General features: G+C 45.8%; 1 protein-coding gene across 3 annotated transcripts in view; it reads left to right on the top strand.

Moving 5' to 3' along the window:
- LTBP1 (latent transforming growth factor beta binding protein 1) overlaps positions 1 to 27,816 on the top strand; it is a 212,997-nt gene that overhangs the window by 138,763 nt on the left and 46,418 nt on the right. For all 3 annotated transcript variants that reach the window (XM_025193791.1, XM_025193792.1, XM_025193793.1), the window contains exons 15-18: positions 4,358 to 4,477; positions 9,491 to 9,613; positions 12,111 to 12,233; positions 26,646 to 26,768. In XM_025193791.1, the coding sequence (XP_025049576.1) occupies positions 4,358 to 4,477; positions 9,491 to 9,613; positions 12,111 to 12,233; positions 26,646 to 26,768 (489 nt within the window). The remainder of the gene's footprint in view (positions 1 to 4,357; positions 4,478 to 9,490; positions 9,614 to 12,110; positions 12,234 to 26,645; positions 26,769 to 27,816) is intronic.

Here is a 27,816-nt window from a genome sequence, read left to right as displayed (position 1 = left end):
CACATAATTCAGGGGGTAGCATTATTAAAAGTGGAGCTGGTTAATATGGCCTACAGCTGAAGTTGCATAACATTTATGACCCTGTCATCAGTTTTTTCGGAATTTTGCCAGACTTTGAGTACTTCTAACAGAAGATACAGGGAAGATAGATCTACTCAACAGTTGCTTTGCCTCAGTCTTTAAAAAAAGATTTAGCTGCAGATGGACAGATACCCAGTAAGGATTATCTGGTTAAGAAAGGGGGTAAAATGAGGTAGTAGATAACAGAAGAGACAGTCAGAGAGCATTTGTTGGGTCTGAATGAATTCAAGTCAGAAGGGCCTTCATCCCAGGATACTGAAGGAACTGGCAGAAGAGATCTTGGAGGCCTTGGCAATGGTCATCATGAAGTTGTGAGAGATGGGCCAGGTACCACAGGACTGAAAAATGGTGAACATAGTGCCCCTCTTTAAAAAAAGGCAAAAAGGAGGGCCTGGAGAACTACAGATGGGTAAGCCTTGCCTCAATACCATAGATGTTACTGGAGCATATCCTAAGGAAAGTCATTTGTAAGCATCTGGAGGAGGAAAGGCTGATCAAACAGCCAGCATGGATTTATGAAAAACAAGTAGTGTCAAACAAACCTGATTTCTTTCTTTGACAAAGTAACTACTTGGGTGGATGAAGGGAATGCTGTGGATATAGTGTGTCTGGACTCCATCAAGGCTCTTGACAAGGTCATACATGACCTTCTCATAACAAGTTGGAGAAATGTGGAGCTGGACAAAACTACTACAAGGTGGATAGATAACTGGCTCAATAGATCCAAGCAAAGGGTGATTAATAACAGCTCCATGACAGAATGGCAGGAGGTTTCAAGTGGAGTCCCATGGGGGTCTGTCCTGGACCGTTCAACATGTTTATTGACAATTTGGATGGTGGTATATAAAGCTTCTTGAGCAGGTTTGCAAACAACACAAAACAGAAGGATTGCAAACACAGAGGATGTAAGCACAATTCAGAAGGATCTCAACAGATTGGAAAGTTGGGCTAGAGCTAACTGGATGAAGTTTAATGTAGACAATGTAAGGTACTGCACCTCAGGAGGAGTAATCAAAAACATAAATATAAAATGGGTGACACCTGGTTGGCTGGCAGCACTATTGAAAAGGGAATCTTGCAGTGTAATGCAGCCGCATAAAAGGTGAATGCAGTTTTAGGCTGCATCAATAGAAGCATTAGGTGCAAGACACGGGAGGTGATAGTGCCTCTACTCAGCACTGGTTAGGCCTCATCTGGAGTACTGTATGCAATTTTGGGCTCCACATTTTTAAAAGGACATGGAGAAAGAAGTTAGAGAGGCTCCAGAGGCAGGCCGCAAATATGATAAAGGGCTTGGAAAGCAGGTCATATGAGGAGAGACTGAAGGAGCTAGGCATGTTCGGTTTGCAGAAAAGGTGCTAAGAAAGGACATGATAGCAGTCTTCAAATACTTGAAGGGCTGCCGTAAAGAAGAGGGAAAGCACCTTTCCTCTTTTGCTGCAGAGAGGAGGTCGCAGACCAATGGCTTGAAGTTACAGCAAAGTAGGTTTATACTGGATGTCTGGAAAAACTTCTACACTATTAGAATAGTAAGGCAGTGGAATAAACTGCCTAGGGAATTTATGGACTCTCCATCACTAGAGGTGTTCAAGAAGAGGTTGAACAGCCACTGGTTGGGGAAGATCTAGGCATAACTATGCTAATGTTGTACTGTGGGTATTTTCCGTGCTTCTGGGCTTTACTGGTTGCCTTAACTGCCCCTTACTTTCTGCTACATGTCAGATGACTAGATGACTTCTGGAGGTCTCTTCCAGCCTGGCTTCTCTATGATTCTATGACTTGGACTGAAAATTCCCATGCTGAATATCATAGAAAAAATAGTATTGGAAGGGACCTCAGGAGGTCATTTAGTCCAGGGGTTTTCAACTTTTTTTAATAAGTGTACCCCCAGCAGCCGGATGTGGGGAGGGGTTGTGCGCCGCTGCATGTGGAATGGCAGCAGTGCACAGGGTGGTGGGTGGCGGCGGCTGATGCGTGCGAACTTCCCACTCCCCCCGCCCCCCAGTGTCTGGTTGGTCAGGCAGGGCGGTGCTCTGTCCCTGCCCACCCATGCATGCCTCCTAGGGCCTTCCCAAGTACCCCTGGGGGTTCGTGTACCCCCGATTGACAAACCCTGATCTAGTCCAACCACCTGCTCAAAGCTGACCATCCCAACTAAGTCAGTCCAGCCAGGGCTTTGTCGACCTGGACCTTAAAAACCTCCAAGGATGGAGATTCCACCACCTATCTAGGTAACCTGTTCTAGTGTTTCACCACCCTCCGGCAGAGAAAGTTTTTCCTAATATCCAACCTAAACCTCCCTTGCTGCAACTTGAATATTTACTTTGGGCTCATTAGAAAAATCTGGAGATATGGTGAAGTCACTTGTGAGAACACGTTTTGGGAAAATAATGTTTTACTTGTGTTAAGCAATTTTTATGGCTGTTATATTGAGGCACATTAGTGATTTCATGGTTTAGAATAGTGAGGGCCAATCTTTTTTGACAGGTGTGCTGCAAATTAGCCCTGCACCTTCTCTAAGTACCAGTCTGATCCCCTTCCCCTGCCCAATCTGCTACTCTGATTTCTGTCCTATCTGCTGCTGCTGTGCTTCCTGATTTGCCATGGGGAACGCACACAAGTGCCTGTGCTACTTGTAGCAGGTGTGCTACTTCTGGCCACCCCTGTTTCAGAACATGGTCTTGGAGTTGGAAGGGCAGTGTAAGAAAGGGCTTTGTGTCAGGGATGGGCATGTTGCTTTTCTTATAAAAAAAACTATACATATTTGGCCCAAACAGAAGGCTTTGAAAAAAATGCAGTTTAGCTTTTACTCTAATTCAGAGCTACAGGGGCTGAACAGGCCATTTCCTCCATTTGCTGCTCTACGATTTTGTGGGCTGCTGTGGCACTGGCCCTGGGAGCAAGGAGACTATTTCCTTGTGCTATCAGTGCCCCCCCATGCTGCTCCCCAGTAACACAGAGAAGGAAAGAGTCCTTAAATACATAAGACAGGAGCTAGACAAAGAGATTTCATGGTAGTATATTGAGATATGGCAAAAGTGACTAATGCAGGTCCAAAGGCTGAGTGAATTCAGGGCATCCTGTGCACTGGATGAAGTAAGGGTCCATTAGAGAAGCTAGTATGTGTTCATGTAATGTGGATGAAGGCAATACAGGCAACCTTAATTCTAGCATTTCCTAGTTTTTGAGTGCTTGACTTTAACATACTTTATTTTGTATGTACTAGCGTGTAGGTTGCATGTTTTGTATGTACTGTGAAGTTCTTTTATATGTGGAAGAAAGTTATTTGGAGAGATGCAATACCAGTCAATAAGGGTTCAAGGTTCTCAGTATAAATGCCCTTGTCATCTACCCCACCCAGGATGGAGTGGGATGGAATCTGAAGTCTCAGAGAATGGTCTAGCGAGCCTTCCCCCTCTTCTTCTTAAGCATTGCTAGCCCCCACCTCTCATTCCATCCATCCCCATGGCCTCACCTTCCACCCCACCCTCCCCTCCAGCTTTGATGATCACTTATTCAACCTGGGTTTAGAGTTCTTCTACACCTCATCTGCTTGCTAGTTATGCATATGAGAGGATTGGGAAGCAACACTATACATGCCCTCTCCAGTACTGCCCTCAAACCCCAAGCAGATCCCCCTTTAGCTCGGGAAGCCCACAGTATGTTTAGACCTTCAGTGCTGGTATATTGGGCTTCCATAAGCCGCTGAGCCTGACTGGGTGATTAGCTAGTGGCATTGAAAAACAGATGAGATTCACTTAAATTTCACAAAGGGAGAATTTTTAGTATTTCCCTCTTGTATCCCAAGATTACTTTTCAGTACTCACAGTGCCCTCAGCAATTTAAGAATACATCAAAGAACATTTCTTAATTTTTGGATTTAATTTCTATATCTGGTGAATGGGGTAACAAATCCAGGACCAAGGTCTCAAGATCCTACTAGTACCAAAAGTTTGACACGTCCCTAGCTATCAGTGACTCCCTAACTTAGGAGAAAATCTTAAGGTGATTCACCTAATAGCTTTAATTTAATTATGTATGAGGACCAAACAAGGTTTAGATAAAGTGCCCTGCAGCCATGTTCAAACTCACGGGAGCTTAATCCATGTGATACTGCAGCACACTATTTAGAACACTGAGGAGCACGTGTATAGGCAGCAGGTATCATTTCAGGGAAATAGGTCTGGAATATGACATAAATGGATTCATCATCATCAGATGAGATTTGTTTTTGAGTGCCCTGCAGCATGGTGATTTTGATTTTCTTTTGTTAAAGATATTGATGAATGCCTGAATGAGAGTACTTGTCCAGATGCACAGTGCATTAATGCTCCTGGCTCGTATCAGTGCGTTCCTTGCACGGATGGATTCAGAGGCTGGAATGGACAATGCCATGGTATGTCTATTATATTTATATTCCAAATGTTGATACATAGATTTTTTTTATTTAGAGATGTCCTGGCCAGAAAACCTCCTTTTATTCTAAAAAAGAAATGGAACTTTTATGTGGATTTCAAAATGATTTTTGGTTTCAGAGATGGAAGAAATGAGGAAACCTTGTCTGACTCTAGGCAAATTAACATCAAATCTAGGCTGTAATTCTCATGTTCTGTGAAAATCTAGTTGTGGAAATGGATAATATGGGATTTGAAGAGATTTTTAACTGGTAATATTTATGAGAGAAACCATTGCTGGGGAAACTGAACAATTGCAAAAACATGAGGATGCTAATACTTCAATGCAACTAGGCTGCTATTTAATATAATACAGATACTGGCTTACAAAATACTTTGATAAACACATCTAAATTATCATTATTTCTAGCAAGACATTCAGTACATCTCTAATAGTTTCCCAACAGGTCAGTAATGTTCATTTTAAAATTGTTTTTGTGAAATAATTTTTTCACACTTCCTATTGTCCTATTTGTGTTTTTGCCCTTTATTGTTCAGTACCCTCCTTTGTTAGGACCAGTGGCAACTATTTGTGGCGCTCATAGCAAAAGGTGGTATTTTGCAAAAATGTACAGTGCCACTAGTCTTTTGAAGCTAGCTATCAGCTTCTGGATGAACATTTAGAAAACTGATTTCATTTAATTTATGAAGGAAGTGATTTACTTGAACATGTGTATGTAGATACATACACTGTACTTTCTGAAATGCTGCGGGACTCTGGCATAAAAAAGTGCTTTATAAACATGATATGTTTACATTAAACTACATAGCTGTTTATACCTACCTAATCATCTGATTGTAACAGTACCTGGGTAACATTTTAGATATTTTGTTTGACATTTGAATTGGTTGAGGCAAAAATACAGAGAAGTGACTTTGAGGTAACTATGCTGATTTCATTGGAGTTGCACAAGCCTATGAAATTGTACTAGGGATTAATTTGGCTCACTGAGTGCAAATCACTCAATCTTGGAGATCTATGCTCTTCCTTTCCCTGCTCATGTGGCTTCTGCCACCACTGCAAAGAATACAGCATATCCTCTTTCTGCAAGAAGGATTTTCACTTATTTATTCATTTCATGGGAAGTAGAAAGTTGCCTTTATTTGTCTATATTCCTTTTTATATACAGTACCATAGAATATGTGGTGTCAAAAACAATCTGGAAAGAACGCAGATATTCTAATATCAGGCTTTCTCTTTATGCCTATCTCTACAGAAACATTCTAGCCCAAAATATAAATATCCTAGTGCAGTTCCAGAATTGCATCCTTTAAATTTTGCCAACCAGACTAATAGAAGCAAAAGGAGAAATGTTAAGTCACTGTATTACTCAGTCCAGAGTTACAAACTTCACTGCTTTCTCTAAGCAGTAAATCTTTGTTTTGATTTATGGGACATATACCTACTTTAATTAGCTGCAGAGTACTTTTTCCTTTTTCCATTTTGGGAAAATTTGAAATCACATTTAACCAAGGCAATTCACTCCACATATGACAGGACCAGTCTTCATTTTCTGTTTATCCTGGACCTGAATCTTCTGGAAGAAGATCCACATGTCTAGCCAGCGTAGTATATTTGCACCCTCCCATATCATCTGTAACCCTATTTTAAGGAGCCTATGTAGAAAAGTGAATGACTGGCCTTAAACTCGGGTGACTTGGGTTCTAGCCCCTACTCTGCAACTGAATTTGTGTTAACTGGGCTTGAACAAGTTTTAACTTCCCAGTTAACTTAACTTCTCAGTTTTGTCTGAAAAATGGGAATGCTATGTGGAATTCCTTTATAAAGTGTTTGGAGATTAAGGGGTGAATTCTACTTCACCTATCAGATGCACACATGGACTTCAGTGGGTTTGAATAGAGGTGATACTGTCAAAGTCGGGGTTGGACTGAATAATTTTGGGAGGTCCCTTCAAACCCTACTCCTCTATAATTAGGTACCAAAGTGTGATTCTATTTCCCTTTGACCAAGTCCCTCAAAAATAGATAATACAAAAAACCAGATGAATCATCCTTCTCACTGTATGAGACTTAGTGGGTGCATCTAGACATGAAATTAGCATGCGTGAATAAACTTCAGTGCAGCTCATGTCACAGTTTATTGCTCCTGGCAGCAGCACTTACACATGTGCCTGGGACCACAACATGTTGACCTGGGTTAGCACAGCTCCAGTTTGTAGGGGGTCCAGGGGCCAGCCTGCCAGCCCAGAGCTGCTCCACGCTGGCTCAGCTTGCTGAGGAGGGGCTGGCTGGGGCACGAGGGTGCTACAGTTCAGGGTGAGCCACAAGGAGCTCCCACACTGGAACACCCGCATGCCCTAGCCAGCCCTGGTCCGCGGGGCAGTACTATCCTACAGCGGAGTTAATTAGTTTACTGTGGCCTAATACCACCACACATGTAGACGATGATGCTTTACTGTGGAACTAATTAGTCAATTCAGCGGTAATAAAGTGCACATGTAACTGCACCCAGTAATAAAGCTAAAATGATTGTGCGTTACAAAAGTAGACACCTTGACCACATCCATACAAGCATGGACATATGATTTACTTTGTGCTGCCACTAGCTGTTCCTGGGGAATGCCTGTACCACATGCCGTCTGGCATACAAAAAGTTACCCCAGGTCGGGTAGGAGAGGCTGGGGCTGGCCCCAGCAGCCTTATCTTGGGTCCTGGGGGCCTCTCAGGGCTTCAGCAGTGATGATCTTGCCGCTTGGAGTCTGGCTGACAGCTAGAGCATAGCTCCAGCCGGCCTGGCTCCAGTTTTGAGCAATGCATGCTGTCCCCGTGTGCGCTGCTACATTTTTTTTTTGTGCGTGTTTGTTTGACCCCTGGATATCCAGGGGCATAAGGGCTGGGGCATGAGGGATGTCCAGGGGTAAAAAAAACCCTGTGCTGCTCTCTTACAGCATGGAGAACACCCAGATATGGCCATTAATGAATTTCCAGGCCTTGAACCGTGTGAAATGGGATAATGTGTAGGTACCTAAATCCACCTAAATGGAACAGAATCTGGTCCTTGGTGATAAAAAGGGAGCTATCAGAGCTAGGTAACGTTGCTCTGTGGGAGCTGCATGTACATAAGTAAGAGTAAAATTGGGTATTTCATATTTTAAAATTAGGACATTCAGCACATTTCATCAAATGTGCTGAGAGCAAAGCTTATTGTGGAAAACATGATTTCAAAGAGAACTCTTGAAACCATTGGGGACTTGGGACCATGGACAGGTTTAACATTTGAAGTATTTCATATGCCTCTGAAACACTTCAAAGGGAAAGTGGACAGAGGCACCCACCATTTGAAGTGCTCCCAAAATTACCAGAGTGCTCCAAAAATGTTCCTGGATGAAACAGCAATTTCATTGAAGTGCTTCAGCTCACATGTAGACACTGAACTGTATAGCCTACCAGGGTCTCTCTCAGACTCTCAGTGCTGTGCTTTCCCCCCTGCTAAACCTCCCTGGCAGGGATGGGAGGGGACAAGCAGGGTAGAAAATGCGCAACTGCTTTCCTCAGCTGTCATCAGAGTTGAAGAGCAGGAATCCCTGTGACCTCTTCATCCCTGATCTCCCGGTTCCAGTTGAGTTTGGAGAGAAAGCAGGACAGGCTGTCAGTGAATGCTGTCCTGTGCTGGCATCACTTTCCCAATTACAGAGACAGAGAGGCCCCCCCTTCTCCCTCCCATCTTCCACCAGAATCAGGAGACCAGAGGTGGAGAGGCACACTTGGATTCCTGCTCTCCACCCGCAAGGACACCCGAGTGCAGAATATAGGGACATAGTAAGTGTCATATGGACCCAAAAACATGGTCCCTTTAGTCCAGTAGCTTGTCTCCACCAGTGGCTAGTACTAGCTACTTGAGAGTAAGGTGCAAACCCCCCTTAAATAGTTACCTATGGCATTATTTACCAAGGGGAAAAAATATTTCTTAACCCCCAGAGAGGGTTGGCTTTTACCCTGACATAGGACCTATAATTTCCCTTGCCAACCTTCTCTTTTAGATCATTAATATTTTGTCATTGGGTGTTTTTGTTATCCTTGTAAGCTGGGACTTTCAAAGGGACCTAAATGAGTGAGGCACACAAATCCCACTGAGTCAGGTGCCTTACTCCTTTAGGCCTTTTTGGAGAAGGCAGTCATAAATGTGGGTGCACTTGTATAATCCCCCTCCCCCCCAGTTATTTAGTAGAGCACTCCACACAAACCACTTGTTGGCATATTTATAACAGCTAATGAAAGCAGCAGTAACACATTTAAAATCTGAATGAAAGCTCACCAGAACTTCCCCATTCTGTCACACCTGCGGAGGAAAAAAGGGCCTTATGGTGTACCTTAGTAACAGCATGTAATAACAGGGCAATTTCAGACTTAGATTAAGAGGACTTCAACTGGAAGAAACATGAAACAGTGTCAACTAAATACATTTCTAACACAAAGAAGCCAGTATGAGCTGTGTCTACTCTAGACAGTTTTCCTGTATATTCTTCACAATAATAGTTGAGGAGTGCTAATGTTTACAAGGGTGATGTCAGTTGCCAATATTTTTGACAGGGTGTTGTCAGATTTTTCTAGGAATAGGTCTATAGAACACAAGCAAAATTATGCCACTGTCTGGTAACGTTTGGTCTACACTAACAGCAGGAAAGTCAAGGGCAAAAAGCCCAGTGTAAATGAAGATAATATGATCATTATTAACTTATATTGCAGTCCTACTTAAAAACTGTCTACCAGATTAGGCTATGATATAGTTCAGAGCTCAAACCATTCTTATTTCATGCTGGGAAAAATAATGGTCTAGAATAGATCGTGGGCTAGATGTCTCATAGTGGCTAACCAAATCATATTAGAACACTGTTTAAACAGAATTTTAATACAGTTCATAAACGGAACTGAAAGGCCAGTGTGGACAGGAACTAAGTCATTATTATATATCCATGTTTATTTTATATTTACAGATATAGATGAATGCCAGTATGGCAGTTACTGTACAAATGGACATTGTGAAAACACTGAGGGATCTTTCAGATGTACTTGTAACTATGGTTATAAACTGTCTGCAGCAGAGGTTCAGTGTGAAGGTAGGAATGTTTCTAAAACTCACAATAGTACATCTATCACAAAACTGTTGTGCAACAATAACCCAAAGTATGTTACAAAATATCATTTAATTAAAAAACAATTCAAGTACAACATTAAGCCTGCAAAGGAAAAGCTTCAAACAAGCCAGAAAATACAAGAGCTAAGGTTTTTTGTTAACTTGGCTGTGTTATGCAGGCTGTATGTTCTGTGACCTGTGTCAGGGCTGTCCAACTTTGGTACAGCCAGGAGCCTCGTGGTGTACCTGCATATGGATCTGGGGCTGCATACTACACAGGCTGCGTGCTGTGAGGGCAACCCCCACCAGATCCCTATTGCTGCATGGGCTCAGCCAGCTTCATATGGGTCCCCAGCACAAAGGTTGCAATTATACATGCCCTCTGCACTCTCTGCCATGCAGGTTATGATGGCTTCAACCCTCAGCACCTTGCCAGCTTCACAAAGCTCCCTTCACCCTACACCACATGGGCTGCAGTGCATGACTCACTTGCCCCCACTACACAGGCTGCACAGGCAGCATGAGGACCCCTGGGGCCTGCTCTACCATATGGCAGTGGGAGAGACAGCCACCAGGGCCTGCAGGCTACCAGCCAGCTCTGACCTATTCATAAGATGCATGATAGCTGAAGTTATTACATTAATTAACAGTAAACAATGAATACATTCATATTGCTGTATTAAAATTGTTGTAAGTATTTCTGATTTAGTTACTTTCAGCTTATTTCCTTAGAAAAAAGGGGAAAATCAAAACCATGTAAGTGTACCATTCTTAGTATCAGAAGCTTTAGGGCTAAGTACAGACCATCAAAAAGCCTGAGGCTGAATCAATTCAATCTCTGCACATTAGTCTAAACTGCATAGATTAAACCAATAAGCAAGTGAACAGACTTTCACTTTTGATTCTGGAAATGCAGCTGCATGTCTGTAGTGACTCAGGGCAGAAGCCAGGGGCATTGAACATGCCTCCCTGCCCTGTTAAACCTAGCCTGCCCACCCTGGAGGGGGAGAGGTTCGAAGGGGAGGTGCAAAGAATCCTGGGATACTGAGGAACTGTGAGTTAACTTGAATCTGGATGGGATCTGGGACAGAAGTTCAATAAACTGATTTAACTTAAATCAGTTAAGTCTGATATTACATCTATCTAGATGTATCTTAAACTGGTTTCACCCACTTTGAAAGTGGATTATGTGCATTGAACTTCTGTTGTGTTACAGATTTGAACTGATTTCTAATAGTTTATACCAGTTTATGTGTACCTTCTGTTCCTAACCTAGGAATTACAGCCAGGGAGTGTGACAGTCTCATTTTAGAGGAAGTATATAGGCAAAGATCGATTGCTTCCTCAGAGCTTTTATGGAAATATGTGGTTTTGTATGCACACTTTTAAAATAAGGCCCCAATCCTGCAGTGTGATGCATATGGGTGAGGCCTTGAAGGGTTATTGAAATCAGTTGTGCTTCATAGATTTTAAGGTGAGAGGGGGCCATTCTGATCATTTGATCTGATCCCTTCTGGCCAGAAAAATTCACCATTTTTTTCTGCCTCAAGCCATAGCTACTGTTTGAGTTACAACAGATCCCTGAGGTCTGATTTATCCTCTGTGAGTGACCGAGAATCTACCACATCCATTCCCAATGGCTTGTGCATGTATGTCAAATTACTTTTGGCATTTATGAAATGGACATATCTTTGTTTAATCAAAAGCAATATTGATCCTTCCTAGGGCTGACCACAGCTAGCTAATGAATTTTAAAAGACACTAAGGCCTGTTCACAATAGAGGCTAACACATTTTCATACACCACTTAATTAATACATACTAATATTTCCTAATTTAGTTCGAACCTAAAAAACTAAACACCTCCAGCAACAGATTTCTCCCAAATATTCATCTGTGATGATTATTCAGTAGTGACTCATTGGAACATGACCTGCCTTTTGAATCAGCAATGCCACTTCCGAATTTTCCTTAGGAAATTTGGAGTTTCCTATCCAAATACATCTGCTGACCTGGGCTGACCCCAGTCTGTGGGAAGTGAAGAAATCCCTCCAAGCACTGAAGGATTAACAGCAGTTATGGAAACAAAGAGAGACGTTTGACCTGGATTAATACTGATATAGAGCAATTGTTTAAATAAGAAAATCTGATCTTCATGTAAAATGTTATAGTGCAACAGCCTGGCAGTGTGCGCCTGAAAACTGCCCCCTGATAGAAAGGTGGTGATGCTGTTGCAAAGTGTTTTTGTGGGTTTTGCTGACTTACATGGGGCAGCTGATTTCTTGTCTACAGAGAAGAATTTGGTGGGGGTGTCATGTATTTTCACGTATTTCAACCTTTATTTGGTACTACATCAGAAGCAAAAAGAGTGACTGTCTTTGGACAGTGTGTGTCCAAACAGTGTGTGTTTTTGTTACCAGTATTTCCAGAAGTGTAGCATTACCATTTTCTTTAGATAACACATTTTCTTCTCCTTCATAGATATAAATGAATGTCAGCAAACAGCTCTGTGCACAAATGGGCATTGCAGAAACACAGATGGGTCTTTCAGGTGTATTTGCAAACAAGGTTACACACTATCATCTACGGGAGACCAGTGTGAAGGTAAGAATGTGGCTTACGCTACTGAAGAATTTTCCATTAAGACCTGGGCTATTCTTACTCCAAGTACAATCATTTTTTAGGATGAGGGAGGTTTATTTTTCCTGCTCTTCTCCATTCTTTGATGGCCCACTAACGGTCTCCATCGGTACAGCTCATGAATTCAGTCTCATGAATTCTCTTTCGCATAGTCCTAGTTATCTCTATATGTATAATAAACCTACACTTATGTTTTCAATAGGAAGGGTGGGAGAATAATTTGATTTTTGTTGGTAATAAATAACAACTCTTTTTAATAAGATCATATCCTCTTTACTCATATTTTAGCACATACAACTATTTTTATTCATGGGCCACAAAAACTCCTGCCAGCACATATTGTTTATGTGGCGGTCTGCTGGGTTTACAACTTCTTCTGCACCTGTTGTGTGGGCCTGTAGCCAACCACCACAATCTCAAACATGAGTAGCATTGCCAGGGGAAAGCATGTGGCCTAGATCAGGTCCAGAGAACATTCTCCTAGAGTGGAGCTCAGCATCCTCCACTGTCTCAGAGGTGCACTCTACATACCAGTCTTGCAAAACAAAATATATGAGAAATGCACAGTACATGCTAGAGGAAGTACTGTGCAGTAAGAAACAGTTGTCATATCTCTTAGGAGTATCTCACATAGGAAGACTTCAGCCCTTCTGTTACAAAACTGATACGTTCATTATCTTAGGGATACTCCTCATCCTTGCTTATTTTTCATTGCTTGACACCATTCTTATGTGAGCATCATTTCAAGGAAATTTTCACGAGCTGACCCAAAGGGGTTCTTCCCATGCTTCAGTGATACTGGCTCTTGGGTTCCTTGTTCCTGGGATAAAAGAGTACTTTAAGATACCATCTCTCAATGTCACACACTTCGGAGTTGAGACAGGCATAAAGAGGACCAGAGTCTTCCCAAAGCAGGAATGTTTTCACGTGATCCAGGCTCTAATCTCCAAAGAATTATAGAACAAAAAATCATTCATCCAACTCTGAGGTTTGGCTTCTCTGTAACCACTGGAACTGTACCGTTTCCAGTGTACATGAAACTTCTGAATGCTCTGAGGACATCACTGTTGCAGAAGATGTGATTCCCCATTGTATTCTAGGCCTAGGTTACCATCCCTGCAGCATTCTAAGAGGGAATCTTCACCTCCTTAGTGACAGGAACAAGAATCCTCCCCAGATTTTCAAGAAATCCAGGAGGTGGAGCAGCCTATCCCAGTCAACTTTTTATTGTCTTCAGATGAGACTGTGGTATCAAATCAGACTTTTTCAACTTCAGAAGGTCACAGAGTCTTACCAGTTTAAGCAGAATGGCAGCAATTCTGAGATCCCTACCAAAGTGATACAATAAAAACCTCATAAAATCCTCAATATATTACCTACACCCTGGTAATAGACTATTTGGCAATTCTGATCACTTAAGGGTTACTGGACCTTGCCAAAGTCTTATGGGAAACACCAGCAACACTTATATCAACTTCAAAGTGTGCAGAAAAACAATACCAGGTACCAGCTAACAGATTCAAGTAATACTTCTGTCACATGGAAAAGGACAAACAAGTTAAGATGGCCAAGGGTAATATGGGCATTCATTTAAATCAAGGGTGGGCAAAATACAGCTTGCAGACTGGATCCAGCCTGCCAGGTTATTGTATCTGGCCTACAGGGCGCCTAAAAATTCAGAAAACTAATATTTATCTGCCCTTGGCTCCTGTCAAAGGACTGGGCCTGGCTGCTGTGCTCCATCTCCCCACACAGCTGCCACCGCCGGCCCTACATGCACTCCTGCAGTCACCATCACTGCTGTTCCTGGCCACCATGGGCATCTCAGCCTCCTGTGGGAGCAGCGCTGAGTACAAGCAGCCGCAGTGCTTGGGCTCACAGCAGGTGCACAGCAGTGGCGGGGCCACCACCACAACAGTGAGTCAGAGTGGCTCTTGTGGCACACCTTGGAGCCACCAGTACGCTTGTGGTGGCCACAGTGGAAGAGAAGGATGAGGAGGGCTCGGCTGTTGCCACCTTCTCCTTGTCACTGCGCTCACGGTGCCACCTCCGCACCCCTGCCACGAGCCCAAGCACCACTTGCCCCATGGCTGCTTGTGCTTGGCACCATCCCCACAGCAGGCTGAGGCACCTGTGGCGGCCAGGCGCGCTGGTGGGGCGCCAGAGCCCGTGGGCTGCACCAGCCATGCCACCTGTGACGGAAGCTGCAGGAGCAGGGCTGGTGGTGGAAGCCGTGTGGGGAGGTGGAGCACGTTACCCAGGTGTGGTGGGAGCACTGCAGCAGCAGCAGCTGCTCCTGTGAGCAGCACCATGAGCACCGCTGCGAGCATGGCAACAAGGAGAAAGTGGTGGTGACCAAGCCTGCCTCATCCTTCTTCTCCGCCACAGCCCCACAGACGCTTGCTTGTGCTGTGAGCATGCAGGGGGGCCTGTATGTAGCCTCCACTGTCCGGCCCTGGCTGATCAGTTGCTATCAGAGCAGCTCCACACAACACTGCTTCAGGGCCTCCAGCTGGGCCTAGTGCTCCCACTGTGCCTCGTCCCATGCCTCCTCCTGGGTGGTCTCCTGCGTGACATCTTCCCCACACCAGGCCAGCTCCCATGCCTCCCATGCCTGCTGCCACACCACCAAGTTCTCTACCACTGCCACCAGCTGCTGGAGCAGGAGCATCCAGTCCCCGGTGTGTTGCAGCTCCAGCAGCGGGTAGCAGTGACCCTGATGTGGCACTCCCAGAGACCCCTGCAATCTCTTCACTGCGTCCAGATATTGGGCCTGCAGAGGCAAGAGACAGAAGCCTTTTGTACAACATTTGCAACATTGCAGAGATTAAGATGCTCTGCACCAGGGACCCTGTGCTGCCTGGCCTCAGATCAAAGGTTGGTTGTGTGCAGGTGCTCAGGGACCATAGTAATCTGTCTAGGCAGGGCTGGGTCCAGGTGGCTGCTGGCTGAGCCCCCTGGCCCTGCTTGCTCTCCTGGGGCCAGTGGGCCACTGGGTGCTGGCTGTAGGCAGCCTTCCACCTCTGCCCCCTTCCCAGGGTGGGCCAGGTCAGGCTGCTGGCACCACTGCTGCCACAGGTCCAGACCCAGCTTCCCCAGCCCCCCACTTACCAGCCATGCTGCTGCCCAGCCAACAGTGCCTGGTCTGGGATGCATGGGGCTCCTGGACAATAGGGGCAAGGGGATGGCCCCGCCCCCGCCCTCCCTACTTTGGGCCTGTCTGGGGAGGTGACATGGGGCCATCTCCGCCTCACACCACTGCTGTGCCCCGAGCATGCCCCTGCTGCATGTGTCCCAGGTGGGACACAATGGACTGTTGATGCAAGCAGAGGGGTGCCCAAGCCCCGCTGCTGCTACTCTTGCTGGTGCCCCAGGCACACCTGCACTCCTATTTCGGAACTCTGAGCTACGACAGCATGAGAGGCAAACCCGGGCTTCCTTGCAACTTCTGCTGCTGCCTGGAGGGCTACCTGTTGCAGTGCTGCATGTACTGCCCCCCACTGCAGAGAAGGACATTGCCACAAGCATCGACGCCTTCCTTGGTGTGTGAGGCCTGTGCCCACCCAGCTGCAGGGACATGGGCTGCTTAATAAAGTTTTGAACTGTGTCCTGCTTCTCTGCGTGCTGTGGGGTGAGGAGCCTGGGGTCAGTGAGTGCAGGCTGGTTAGGCAGGGAATAGACCAGGGCCAGGGACTGGGAGGGCTCTCCCCCAGTGCAGGACTTAACACATGTGCAGGGATGGCCAGGCTGGCAGCTCATTGCAGGACTCCCCATCAGCAATGGCATCTGGCTGTGCCCCATGTCCATGGCCTGTGGTGTGCAGCAGGCCACACCTGGCCAGGGGCCCTCCTCTGAGGAGGAGCTAGTGGCCAGTGGTGGCATAGCTAGCTGCTCCTCATTGCAGGGTGCAGGGCTTGGCCAAGGGTGTGATGCAGCCACTAGGCAGAAATCCCTGAGCTGCCAGTGGATGCAGCAGTCAGGGAGGTGGGCAGAGTGGGGCGCTGAAGGTGCGAGGTCCTCTTCTTCAGTGACATGTCACCAGAGGTGTCAGGGTGGGGTGCAGGTGAGGGCAGGCCAACTTTAATGGTGGCACTTGCAGGGGTGTGGCCTGTCTTCTGGGGCACCAAAATTCAGGTCAGCTTCCACATGAAGGGCATGGTCTTCTGGGCACAACCATACCAACGATTGAACTTGGTTATGGTCACCCACTGTGCCTGCAGGACCTTGGCCTCCACATGGCACTGCCCAACCATCTGGGAGTGGCCTTGACCATGCATCCCGCCAGATACGGCCTCATAAATGTGGGCGTTTGAGCACCCACCCTGCACAGACTGCCTCTGGATGTCAGCCCTGCCCCATGAGGTCACACACCTCCTCACAGGTCCAGTTGGGGGCCCAGGTGCTCGGCATGGGTATGGGCATGTGGACAGTGCTTGATGGGGATGATGTACTGGACATGTTCCCTGCTCTGGTTCTCTGGGCCCCTGCGTGCCTGTCCCTGTGATGCCAGCCCTGAAGTGGTGCCAGCAGCACCCAGGACAGAGGCAAGGGCAGGGACTATAAGCCACATGGCAGAGGTGCTTCACCACAGTGCCTGCAAAGATACAGAGCTGGGGGCGAGGAGCAGCAAACAGCAGGTGCTGGCCCTGCTGTTATAGAGAGCAGGGCCAGCAGGCCTGGGGGAATCTCAGGTGTGGGAAAGGACATAGTAGGCTGCAGCCCTTTGCAACGCTCACCTGTGGCCAAGGAGCAGCCCTTGCTAGGGGACAGGACTGACAGAGGCTGCCTGGGGCTCTCCCATCCAGGGGGATACACAGGGCCTGGTGGGCTCCTGCAGGCAGCACTGGCTCCCTCAGGCTCCCTGTGCTGTGTGCCCCAAGGCACAAAATGGCTGGAGGCTTTTATAGCCTGCAACTACAAGCTGCCAGAGAGCAGCCCAGCCCTGGAGGAAGAGAGGCAATCAGCCAGGAGCCCTGGGGCTAGGCTCTGGCCAACCCCCTAGGGCCAAGGCAGACCCAGCACTAAAGTCCCTGCATTAATGCGTATTAACACGTCTACATGTGTGTTTATGCTCTTTAACTAATTGTGCCTAAATTTGAGATGGGTATTAAATTTAGGCAGGATTAACCTAAAATAGCCATTTTTAAGGTGCATTAAGGGTGCACACTTATAGACACATGCCCAGTGCACCTTAAATTAGGCTAAGGTGCATTAAATGCCCATGTGTAGTTACACCCACTGAAGCCAATTTAAGTATGCCTCCTAATTTGTGTGGGAGTTCAAGCCTGCTGCCAGCTGTTCACAACTCATTAAGACCTGCTCCTATTTCAAAAAAGGCTTAGCATGTTCATCTCTGACACAAAGTTGTACTCAACATCAAGCCTGCAGTTGCTGGTTAGGCCTCATCTGGAGTACTGTATGCAGTTCTGGGCTCCACATTTTAAAAAAGACATGGAGAAGCTAGAGAGGGTCCAGAGGCAGGCAGCAAAGCTGATCAAGGTCTTGGAAGGCAAGTCACATGAGGAGAGGCTGATGGAGCTAGACATGCTCAACTTGTGAAAAAGCCACTTTAGGGGGGACATGATAGCAGTCTTCAAATACTTGAAGGGCTGCCATAAAGAAGAGGGAAAGCATCTTTTCTCTCTTGCTGCAGAGAGGAAGATGTGGACCACTGGCTTGAAGTCACAGCAAAGTAAGTTTAAATTAGATATTCAGAAAAACTTCTTCACTGTAAGAATAGTAAGGTAATGGAATAGACTGCCTAGAGAAGCTGTGGACTCTCCGTCACTGAAGGTGTTCAAGAAGAGGCTAAACAACCACTGGTTGGGATGATCTAGGCATAGCTATGCCTATTTTTTACCCTGGGTATTTCCCATGCTTCTGGGCTTTGCTGGTTGCTCCTGCTTCCCCCTCTCCCCCTGCTTTTTTCTGCTACACTTTTCTGTGCTAATTCGCTTGCTATGAGCAAAGCCAGAAGTTCTTGGCTAGTTCTTTGCTCAGCATCAGACGGATTGCAATATATGCAGTCAGGAATGAATTTCACCCCACTGGGAGTGGGGGCTCCATGTGATACTGCCCAACTCCACAGAGGGGGCAGGGGGAGGCTCTGTTCTGTGCTGGGGGGGATGCTTCCCCCTCTTCCTCCTCCCCACAGAGGGGCAGCAGGAGTGTGGTGATCAGCTGGGTAGGGTGTGGGTGTGAGGGAAGATAGGGGTGTAGGAGGGAGAAGAGCCCCCCCCCCAGCACCAAAAAGGGGCCCCCTCCTGGCCCTGTGGCAGGGGGGGAAAGGGAGGAAGTGAAAGAGTTCCCCTTGGGCCAGGCAGCCCAGTGTGCTGGGATTCCTTCTAGCTGTCAGGGAGCAGCTGGGCAGGCCTGTTGGGGCCTGGCCATGCCCCCCTCATCAGCTCAGCTTCCCCGTGGAAAGAAGGGTTGCTCTAGCACCCCTGGGCTTCTGGCTTGAGCCACTCCAGGCATGTGCTGAACGTCTATCCACTTGCAAACTTGTTCACTCTCTGCAGGTTAGACTAACCTGCAAAGACTGAATCAGTTCAGGCTCAGGGTTTTTGAACATGTGTCCCTAGCCTTAAGGGCTGGAGTGCATAGATCTGGGTTTTTTTGTGGCTTCAGGGGACTGACTGCCCTGATTGCCACACTCTCCCCAGCAGGGACCATGGCACTGCTCTGGGCTTGCTACAGGTGGTGCTTTTCCAGGTTATGATTTGTCTTAATCTCTCAACTGGGACTGGCTGGGTCCTGGGTTCTGGCCTCATTACACATCCCACAAAAAAGTTTTTTGATCTCCAACTTAATTAAGAGACCTAGATAATGTGTTCAACGGTGCCTCCTTCAATCCTCCACCATCGATAATTATAATGCTGGTAGTGGACCTCTCCAAATTAAGCTTTGAGGCTCACATGGACAATCTAAGGGCACAGACAAAAGTGCAGCTCCTGGATCTAACTCATAGCAATTCATAGAAATGCCATGATCCAACCGATGTTATCTATTGGATTGGGAGGGTGGAGGATCGGCTCCAATTTGGAGCCAATCCAGGGAGAGAGACTGCATCTTCCCCTGTCTCTGTCCCCACCCCCCAGCTCCATTGCTGTCTCTGGATGGGAGGGGGTATAAGGCAGGGGAGGAAGGTCCTTTCTCAGCCTCACTGGAGTGGAAAGGTGGGTAGATTGGAGCCCACCCAGGGTGAGGGGCCCCTATCCACTGGCCCACCCACTCCAGCAGGGTTGAGAGAACCCCAGAAGGGACCTCCCACCCCTGCCTTCTCTCCCTCCCATCCAGAGATAGCAGCTGAAGGTCACTGTGCTGCAGCTGGAGCAGACAGAAATTAATTAAGTTGCTTCTCTTAGGAGCCGCTTCATTTGAACTCTTGCGCGATTGGAAGGCTCTGCAGGCATGCTCTTCTATTTGGGCATGACTTTAGAGCAATTTCAAGGGGGCAATTGTGCAACAAATGTCATTTCTGTCTGCACCCTGGGATCTCTGGGTTTCTGCATTTTCTCCTGAAAGTGATAAGAAAGTCAAGCCTCACTTTAGCCAAGACAGACCTGAACAGCCTCTGCATAAAAGCTCCCATACTTTACCACTGAGTTCATATCCTCTCCTCACAAGGTAAAGGTCTCATTATACATCTGGATCTACTGTGGCTCCACCTTAAAACAGGGATGCCTAGTGGCTGACTTCTGCAGAGAAGGTGTATTCAGAGAAAGTACAAAAATTTCTCATAAATAGTAGAAAAATCTTCACAAGATCTAGTTGTCAGTGAAAGTGAAGCAGATTGTGCTTGGTCACTTTGGCATACTGTCCCTCCATTACTCTTTAAAGGTCAGGACATCTTGGACTATCTCTTGTACGTTAGGTCAGACTGAGTAGTCCTTAAGCTGTTTTACAGCTTGTTTCGTGTTATCTCTATTGTACGTTGACCTCTCTTTGACAGAATCTCAGAGATTCATATAATGAATCTATTGAGTATTTTTTTCCAGAATCTCACACCAGGAAAGCAAAAAGAGATTACATACCTTAATTGTAAACAAAGCTCTTCTGTTGTTGATAGATATAGACATTTCAGAAAGTCTCTCAGATTTTTCCTGGTATATGCTGAGGATCAAACGTTCACCTTTGATCAAAGGTGTATCAACTCAGATTATCCAATGGATGTCATAGTATATCAGGCAGTTACCAGCTGTCTGGCAGATATCCTTCAGGAAAGGTGTTAATTCATTCAACAAGGGCTTGCTCTACTTAGCTTCTTTCAGAAATGTAGTGATTCAGAGTATTTGTAAGTCAGTAGCTTGCTTGTACCTTCTCAAAGCACAAGAAATATGCAAAATTTGGCAGAACTGTACTACATTTACTCTTTACCTAGATACCTTTCAACCACATCTATCTAAAGAAAGCTACAGCATGAGAGTCACCAAAAGTGGGACACACGTGCGCATGCGCGTGCGCACACACACACACACACACACACACACACACACACACACACACACACACACACACACACACTATCACTCCAAGAAAAAACTTTGTGTACGCAGTAACTTGTGTTCTTTGACCTTGTCATGCATCCACAGATGCATCACGAGCAGGTCCAAGGAGGTGATTCTCCCCCTCTATGCGACATTGGTCAGGTCACAGTTGGAGTACTGCATCCAGTTCTGGGCACCGCACTTCAGGAGGGATGTGGACAGCATCGAGAGGGTCCAGAGGAGGGCCACCCGCATGATCAGGGGGCAGCAAGGCAGGCCTTACAAGGAGAGGCTAAGAGACATGAACCTGTTCAGCCTCCACAAGAGAAGGCTGAGAGGGGATCTGGTGGCCGCCTATAAACTTACCAGGGGAGACCAGCAGGGAACAGGAGAGTCCCTGTTCCCCCGAGCGCTACCAGAAGTAACTAGAAATAACGGCCACAAGTTGACTGAGAGTAGGTTCAGGCTGGACATCAGGAGGCACTACTTCACAGTCAGGGCAGCTAGGATCTGGAACCAACTTCCAAGGGAAGTGATGCTTGCTCCTCCCCTGGGGGTCTCCAAAAGGAGGCTAGACAACCACCTAGCTGGGGTCGTTTGACCCCAGCATCCTTTCCTGCTGGGAAAGGATGGACTTGATGATCTGCTCGGGTCCCTTCCAACCCTACCAACTATGAAACTATATTTGTAGTCTGTATACATAAGCCATGCCATACCCTTTGTCCTCATTGCTTCAGAGTCCTTACACCAGTGACTTTCAACCATGGTGCCATGGCACCCCAGGATGCTGTGAGATCATTTTGAGGGAGCTGTAGGGTGCCACACAATATTAGCACTGTTAGGTGTACAAATATGATTCACAAGATAAACAGAGGTTTTTCATTGGAATCCTTAATGTTAAAAACATTCTGCCCCATTATAGTCTTTCTGATTTCTTTGCAACAGATGAATTGCTATATTATTTTTCTGTAATCAAAAAACAAGTGAGAATTGAGTTTGCATTTTCTAGGGGGTGTGTTGAGTCTAAAAATGTTGAGAACTACTGCCTTACACCATGGACCGTTTGGTTGACAAAAGAAAGGAGGAGGAGTTGGGCAAGCTGTGCCTCTTTACGATTTTGATTCCCAGGGCAAGGGCATGAAGTACTTAAGCACCACCCAAATGGAGGCTGCCAGTGACATAGACCTTGAGGCTCTAAGGCATAGTATATGCATGGAATATTTGCAGAGATTAAACATCCCCAAAACATCTCAAAGAACATCAGTTATGGTGCCGCTAAGTAACCTCTTTGATTCGAGTTTTTGCACAGTAATTGTTGGAACCACAGACAGTTACAACAGAGGGAGGGAAGCTTGTGTAGTATGTTAGAAATAATAAATTTTGACTTTGAATGAACTTGGCAGAAAGCATTTTCTTGTTGTGGGGCTTGGCTGTTATTCAGCGCAAGGGAGTCGTTAATTTTTTTTCTCATGCTCCCAGTCAAAGTTAATTGCCATGTAAATAAGCCACCATTTTTTTCAGTTGAATATACAATATTAAAAAATACACGTTATCAAAAGGTCACATCATTTCATCAGCAGTAATTCAAAATAGGGACATTCTTTTATTTAAGAAAGCTGTCTCTTAAAAAAACAAAACAAACAAACAAACAAAACAAGAAAAAGAAAAGAAAATTTCAGTGACCTCTTCTCCCTCATGTTCATCCAGACCAGGCTTTCTGAAGGGGTCTTCAGTGTTTTTTGTTGGATTCATGCCCAAATGAAAAAAATGAGATATTATTTTAGTCAGATAGAAAATCAGGTGTAAAAGGCACAATAATTATAAAGCATTAGAAAAAAGGTTTATTTTCCAAAGAAGACCTTGTTTCTCTCTAGACTCATTGGATTTAGGAGGCAGAACATAGTGTGCATAGAGAGAAATTTTCTAGACTTTATTTTCTTATGTTTTCTGTTTGTGCCTCTCTAGTTGTAGGAAAAATCATCAACTGGTCAATGGCATCCCCTGGAGTAGTGAAATAAAGCATTTTGTTTAGTGTCCATTTTCTGCCACCTGGATTACTTTTGTTATATTACTGTTACAAAATACCTGACTTATTACTTCTTCACTTGTCACAGTGTATCATTTCAGTTGCTACTGTTATGTTAATATTATTCATCTAGCCACTGATAAACAGATCCTCAGCTGGATCTTCTTTAAAGCCATTTGAAATCAATGGAAGGAAGGCATTTTGGATAAAATAAATTAAATTTTTTGCTATTGACTTTGATGGGCTTTGGAGTAGGACACTAGTGTAAATCAATGTAACAACCTTGGGTGTGTCCAGACAAACACGCATGTGCCTCTTGCAGCATCTCAAACCCCTTTGAGATGCTGCAAGAGGCACGTGCGGGAACAAAAAAACACTCCCCACACTGCAAATTTGCAGTGCAGGGGCAAAATCAAACCCCTGGATATCCAGGGGTCAAAAAATATGCCAGGAGAAAAAAGCAGGACAGGTCCCGGACTGTGGCCTGAGGCAATCAGAGGCTCGGTCCTCCACAGAGATGCTCTGGTAGCCAGCTAGAGCGTCTCTGACTGGCCCTTGCCATGGTGCTGAAGCATGCTGCCTGCCCGTGTGGGGCAGTCAGTGGTGGAAGCTGCAGGGACCTGGACCCAGCTTGCCAAGTAAATAGCGGGTTGGGGGACTGGAGGAGTGGGGAGGGGACCATGTGGAGGCCCTGCCAGGCCCCAGCCCCCATTCATTTCCCCAACTCCCCATTTGTTCCCCCCACCCTTGTTCATTCCCCAGCTCCCCATTCATTCCCCCAGCCTCCCATTTGTTCCCCCGGCCCCCCGTTCATTCCTCCAGCTCCCAGCTCACTCTACTCCTTCCCCCCCACTCACCAGCAGTAGCAGCAGTGGTCAGGGCTGCTCGGGGCTTCATGGCACAGCCCCCCTGCACAGGGGGTAGCAGGGTTCAGCCCCAGCTGCCTGGCACCACTGCTGCTGCATTGTGCGGGCGCGGTCTGGCTCAGCAGGGTGCCACATCCTGTCTCAGAGCTTGGGCAGCTCAGGCTGAGCCTTGGGTGACAGCTGCAGCACCCCTGAGCTTCCAGACAATGTGCAGTGCACTGCCAAGCCTGGCCACACCCTCACAATGCAGCAGCAGCAGCACAGATGCCAGGCAGCTAGGACCTAGCCCCACTGCCCTGCGCCATGAGGAGGGAGGGCTGTGGCATGAGGCCCCAAGCGGCCCCCGCTACCGCTGCTGCTGCTGGTGAGCTGCAGGCAGTGCAGGAGGCTGGAGCCAGGTGGGGGAGCAGTCAGGACCCTGGAGTCCACCAGGGAATCCCTGAATTATCTCCAGCCTGCTAATTGCTCCCCCGCTCATCTCCAGCCTCCTGATCATCTCCAGCCTCCTGCTTGTCTCCATCCTCCGGAGACAACAGGGGAATGTCTCCAGCTCATCTCCAGGAGCTTGTCTGCATCCTCCTGCTCATTCCTCTGCTCGTCTCCAGCCTCCTGCTCATACTCCTGCTCATCTCCAGCCTCCGAAGGCTGGAGACAAGCAAGGGAACAAGCAGGGAGCTGGAGACAAGCAGGAGATGAGCAGGAGGCTGGAGACAAGCCCCTGGAGATGAGCTGGATACTTCCGCTGCTGTCTCTAGCCTCCTACTCATTCTCCTGCTCATTTCCAGCCTCCAGAGGCTGGAGACAAGCAGGGGAATGAGCAGGGGGCTGGAGACCAGTGGGGGTGGGGCTAGGGGGGAGCTGTAGCCCCTGGGAGGGGCTGGGACCCTGCAGGCAGGGTAGTCTCTGTGCTGGGGGGGGCTCTGCCCTGTAGGGGCAGGGGACCCACCCCTCCTAAGCAGCCCCCACACCCACAGACCCCTCACACATACCTACACATTGACCCACATCCCTCCACACCCACCCACACCCATTTCAGAATAGTTCCAAAACATACGCAGATTCAGAAAAGACTTAAATTAGCACCATAGCATACATGCAGCACAATATGTAAAAAGAGGTAAGGAAGCAGAGTTCTTAACATTTATGCACTGAGGATAACATCATGTATATTCACTTAAATGCAGATGACACAACATATACACAATCCATTTATAAAAACAACTTTAAGTAAGACTGCAGCACGTTATTCCAGTTACAGTATCTTGTTTGCATGTCAGGGAACTAAAATTGTTGGTGTACCATAGGAAATCTGATTTAATTGACTATTACATTGTGTTTCTGTATTCTAAAAATACATTGAGTTGAGGTTCCTACATTAATGTATTGCATTTTCTCACATACAACACGAATCTTTTACCCCATAATTAGCCCCCAGAATTGGGGTGTGTTTTAAATGGAAAAGCTGTTTTCTTTGCTGAAAAAGGAGCATGCTTGGAGAAACTGTGCATGCCATGCAGGTGCCAAGATGGCTTCTGCTTGTGTCTGCTCAGCAAACTGAAGGGGTGAAATCCTGGATTAAATTCCTCACAGCCATAGCTATTGTCTGATCATTATAGCTCAGGAATGGGCAACTATTTAGATTGCAGGGCCACTTAACAAGTTTTGGCAAGCTCTTGAGGGCTCTGTGGGTAGCCCCACCCCTTAACAGTTGCCCCACCCCCTGGTCACCATGTTGAGACTGGAAGTGCCATCCCCTGACTTTGCCACCGGAAATCCCTACTCTTCCCTCCCCCCGTACTCCTTTTAGGAGGGTGGGAGGGTTGCCATCTCAGGGCCAGAAATAAAACAAATCGTATACTAAAAGTCAAACACCTACTATAACGTATCTTAAGTTTTATTACAAAGAATATTCATCATGGTTTGTTTTTGTGTGGGGGGTGTATGGTGGGGTGTGTGTGTGTATGTTAGGGTGAGTGGGTGTGGGTGTGGTAGGATGAGTGTGGGGTGTGGTAGGGAGGTGTTAAGTGTGTGTATTGTGGGGTGTGGGGGATTTGTGAGGGGATGTGGCTGTGTGTGGGGGCATAAAGTATGTTGGGGAGTGTGTATATGTGGGGGGTTATGGGGCAGGCTGTGGGTGTGTGAGGTTTGTGGGGTGTCAGGGAGGGTGGGGGGTGTGGGGATCCCCCATGTGCCTACCCCTGCTAAAAACTTATGCCCAAAGCATCAAGTGAGCCTCTTGATTAGGCTTGTGAAATGGAAACAACACTGTATTTCTAGGGGTGTAGGTTGTATTTATTTCTAGGTTGTACTTTATTTCTCGGAACTTATATAAAGGCCTGCTTACAGTAAAGAGGTAATAGTCTTGCTACGGCCCTTTGGAAGGGCTTAGGGCTTAACCTTGTACGACAGAGTAAGTCCTCCTGGGGAAGTAGAATACCCAGGACGTGTGGCCTCACAGAAGATAGTTTGCCACACCAGGAAGTTCCTGATGCCACACTTCCTAGATACAGTCTGTTCCCAGGAGGACTTGCTGTGTGCCATGACTCTGGAAAAATCTTTTTTTTTTGTACATTCTGCCTTCCAAAAATAAGTTTTGTGTTTTATTTCGGCACTTGTATGTGTGAAAATATGGTACTTACCTGTAATATGGTAACATTACAATAAATATGGAAGTAGGGGAGAAATTTACGTAAAAGTCTCTTGCAAAGTGTCTCATTGTCTTCTCAGTACTTTTTATTCTTGCTAAGAATGAACAATACACAGACTCAAGGTTTAAGACTGGATAGAAATATTAAAGAAAGTTCTGAGATATGAATGTCATGGGAGGAAATGTAAAGGATCATACTACCTTAGTTAATAAAATGAAATGATTATATTTCTTTAAATGTAGTAAGGATAAGCAATTACTTCAAATCAATATATGCATATTAAATGTGCTGCCTTTAAGTATGTATTCAGTTTTGGAAGCGTCTGATATTTAGTAATGGTTTGATTTCAGATGTTAATGAATGCTTCCAAGACAGTGATATTTGCCTTGGAGGAAACTGCATGAATACTGATGGATCTTATGAGTGCATTTGTCCAGATGGCTTTCGGCAGATGGCCAGCAGGGGTTGTCAAGGTATAGTCTATCTATAAAAATGTATAAGCGAAGTGTGGAATGCCTTAGGGAAATTATAAATCATGAAAAACTGAACTTAGTATGATTACAAGCACCCTCTTATTCTTCTCTCATTGTTACGCTAATCTCTACAATCATCTGTTGTACCCTAGTTAGGGTTTTACATATATTGTACTGTTCCAACAGGCATCATTCCAGCTTTATTGTCTTAAGGTAGGAATTCTTGGAACAAGAGTGGTCATATGGAGGTAGTACATTTTCCCAAATCTTGAAAGATTTATTTTTGTAGCCTTTGGCATGCTTATTATCAAATGTCCTAACAGATTAAACACAAGATGGTGTACATGTTGGTATCCGTTGCACACCACCGAATCATATCCAGAAACAGGGTGATGGTGACTGGATCTTTAAGCAATTATATGTATTATCACTGGGACTTCAATCTAAGTGGTATACGCTAGAAGACATATGCAGATGCACTAAATCTCTAAAAATTATGGATACACCAAAACGCAAAGTATTATGGATAACAATTTCCTAACTCAAAATGTGTTGAATCCAACACAAGAGAATTCTGTATAAAAACTCACCCTTGGCAGATAATTGATCACAAGCGAACCATCAGTAGTAGTTTAAGTACATGTAATTGTCTTGTTTACATTTGTTACATATAAAGACAATAAAGTCCACACAGGTGATACACACATGAACAGGTACTTGGTTTTTCAAATGAACTAACTTCTCAAATATGAAAAACTTCCCAAAGATGAACCAAATTATTTTGGAGAAAAAATTTAAACAGAAAGATGTGTTTCCTAATTAACATTCACATTTCTAAAAAGTCACCACCCCGTCAAAATACCAACCTGGATTAGAGGAGAAGTGAATGCAGTTAGTTAACGAAGAAAGGGGAAGCCAACAGTAATGAATATAAATCAAAGCTAGAAACTGCAGAAAACTGAAAGAGAAGAAAAAGGACACAAAGAGAAATCTATACAGCAGATAGAAAGACAATAAGAAGATTTTAACTATGATTGAGAAAGAGAAC

This window comes from Alligator sinensis, unplaced genomic scaffold (assembly GCF_000455745.1).
Source record: "Alligator sinensis unplaced genomic scaffold, ASM45574v1 scaffold1473_1, whole genome shotgun sequence".
Classification (NCBI taxonomy): domain Eukaryota; kingdom Metazoa; phylum Chordata; order Crocodylia; family Alligatoridae; genus Alligator; species Alligator sinensis.
This window is presented reverse-complemented; position numbering and strand designations above follow the sequence as displayed.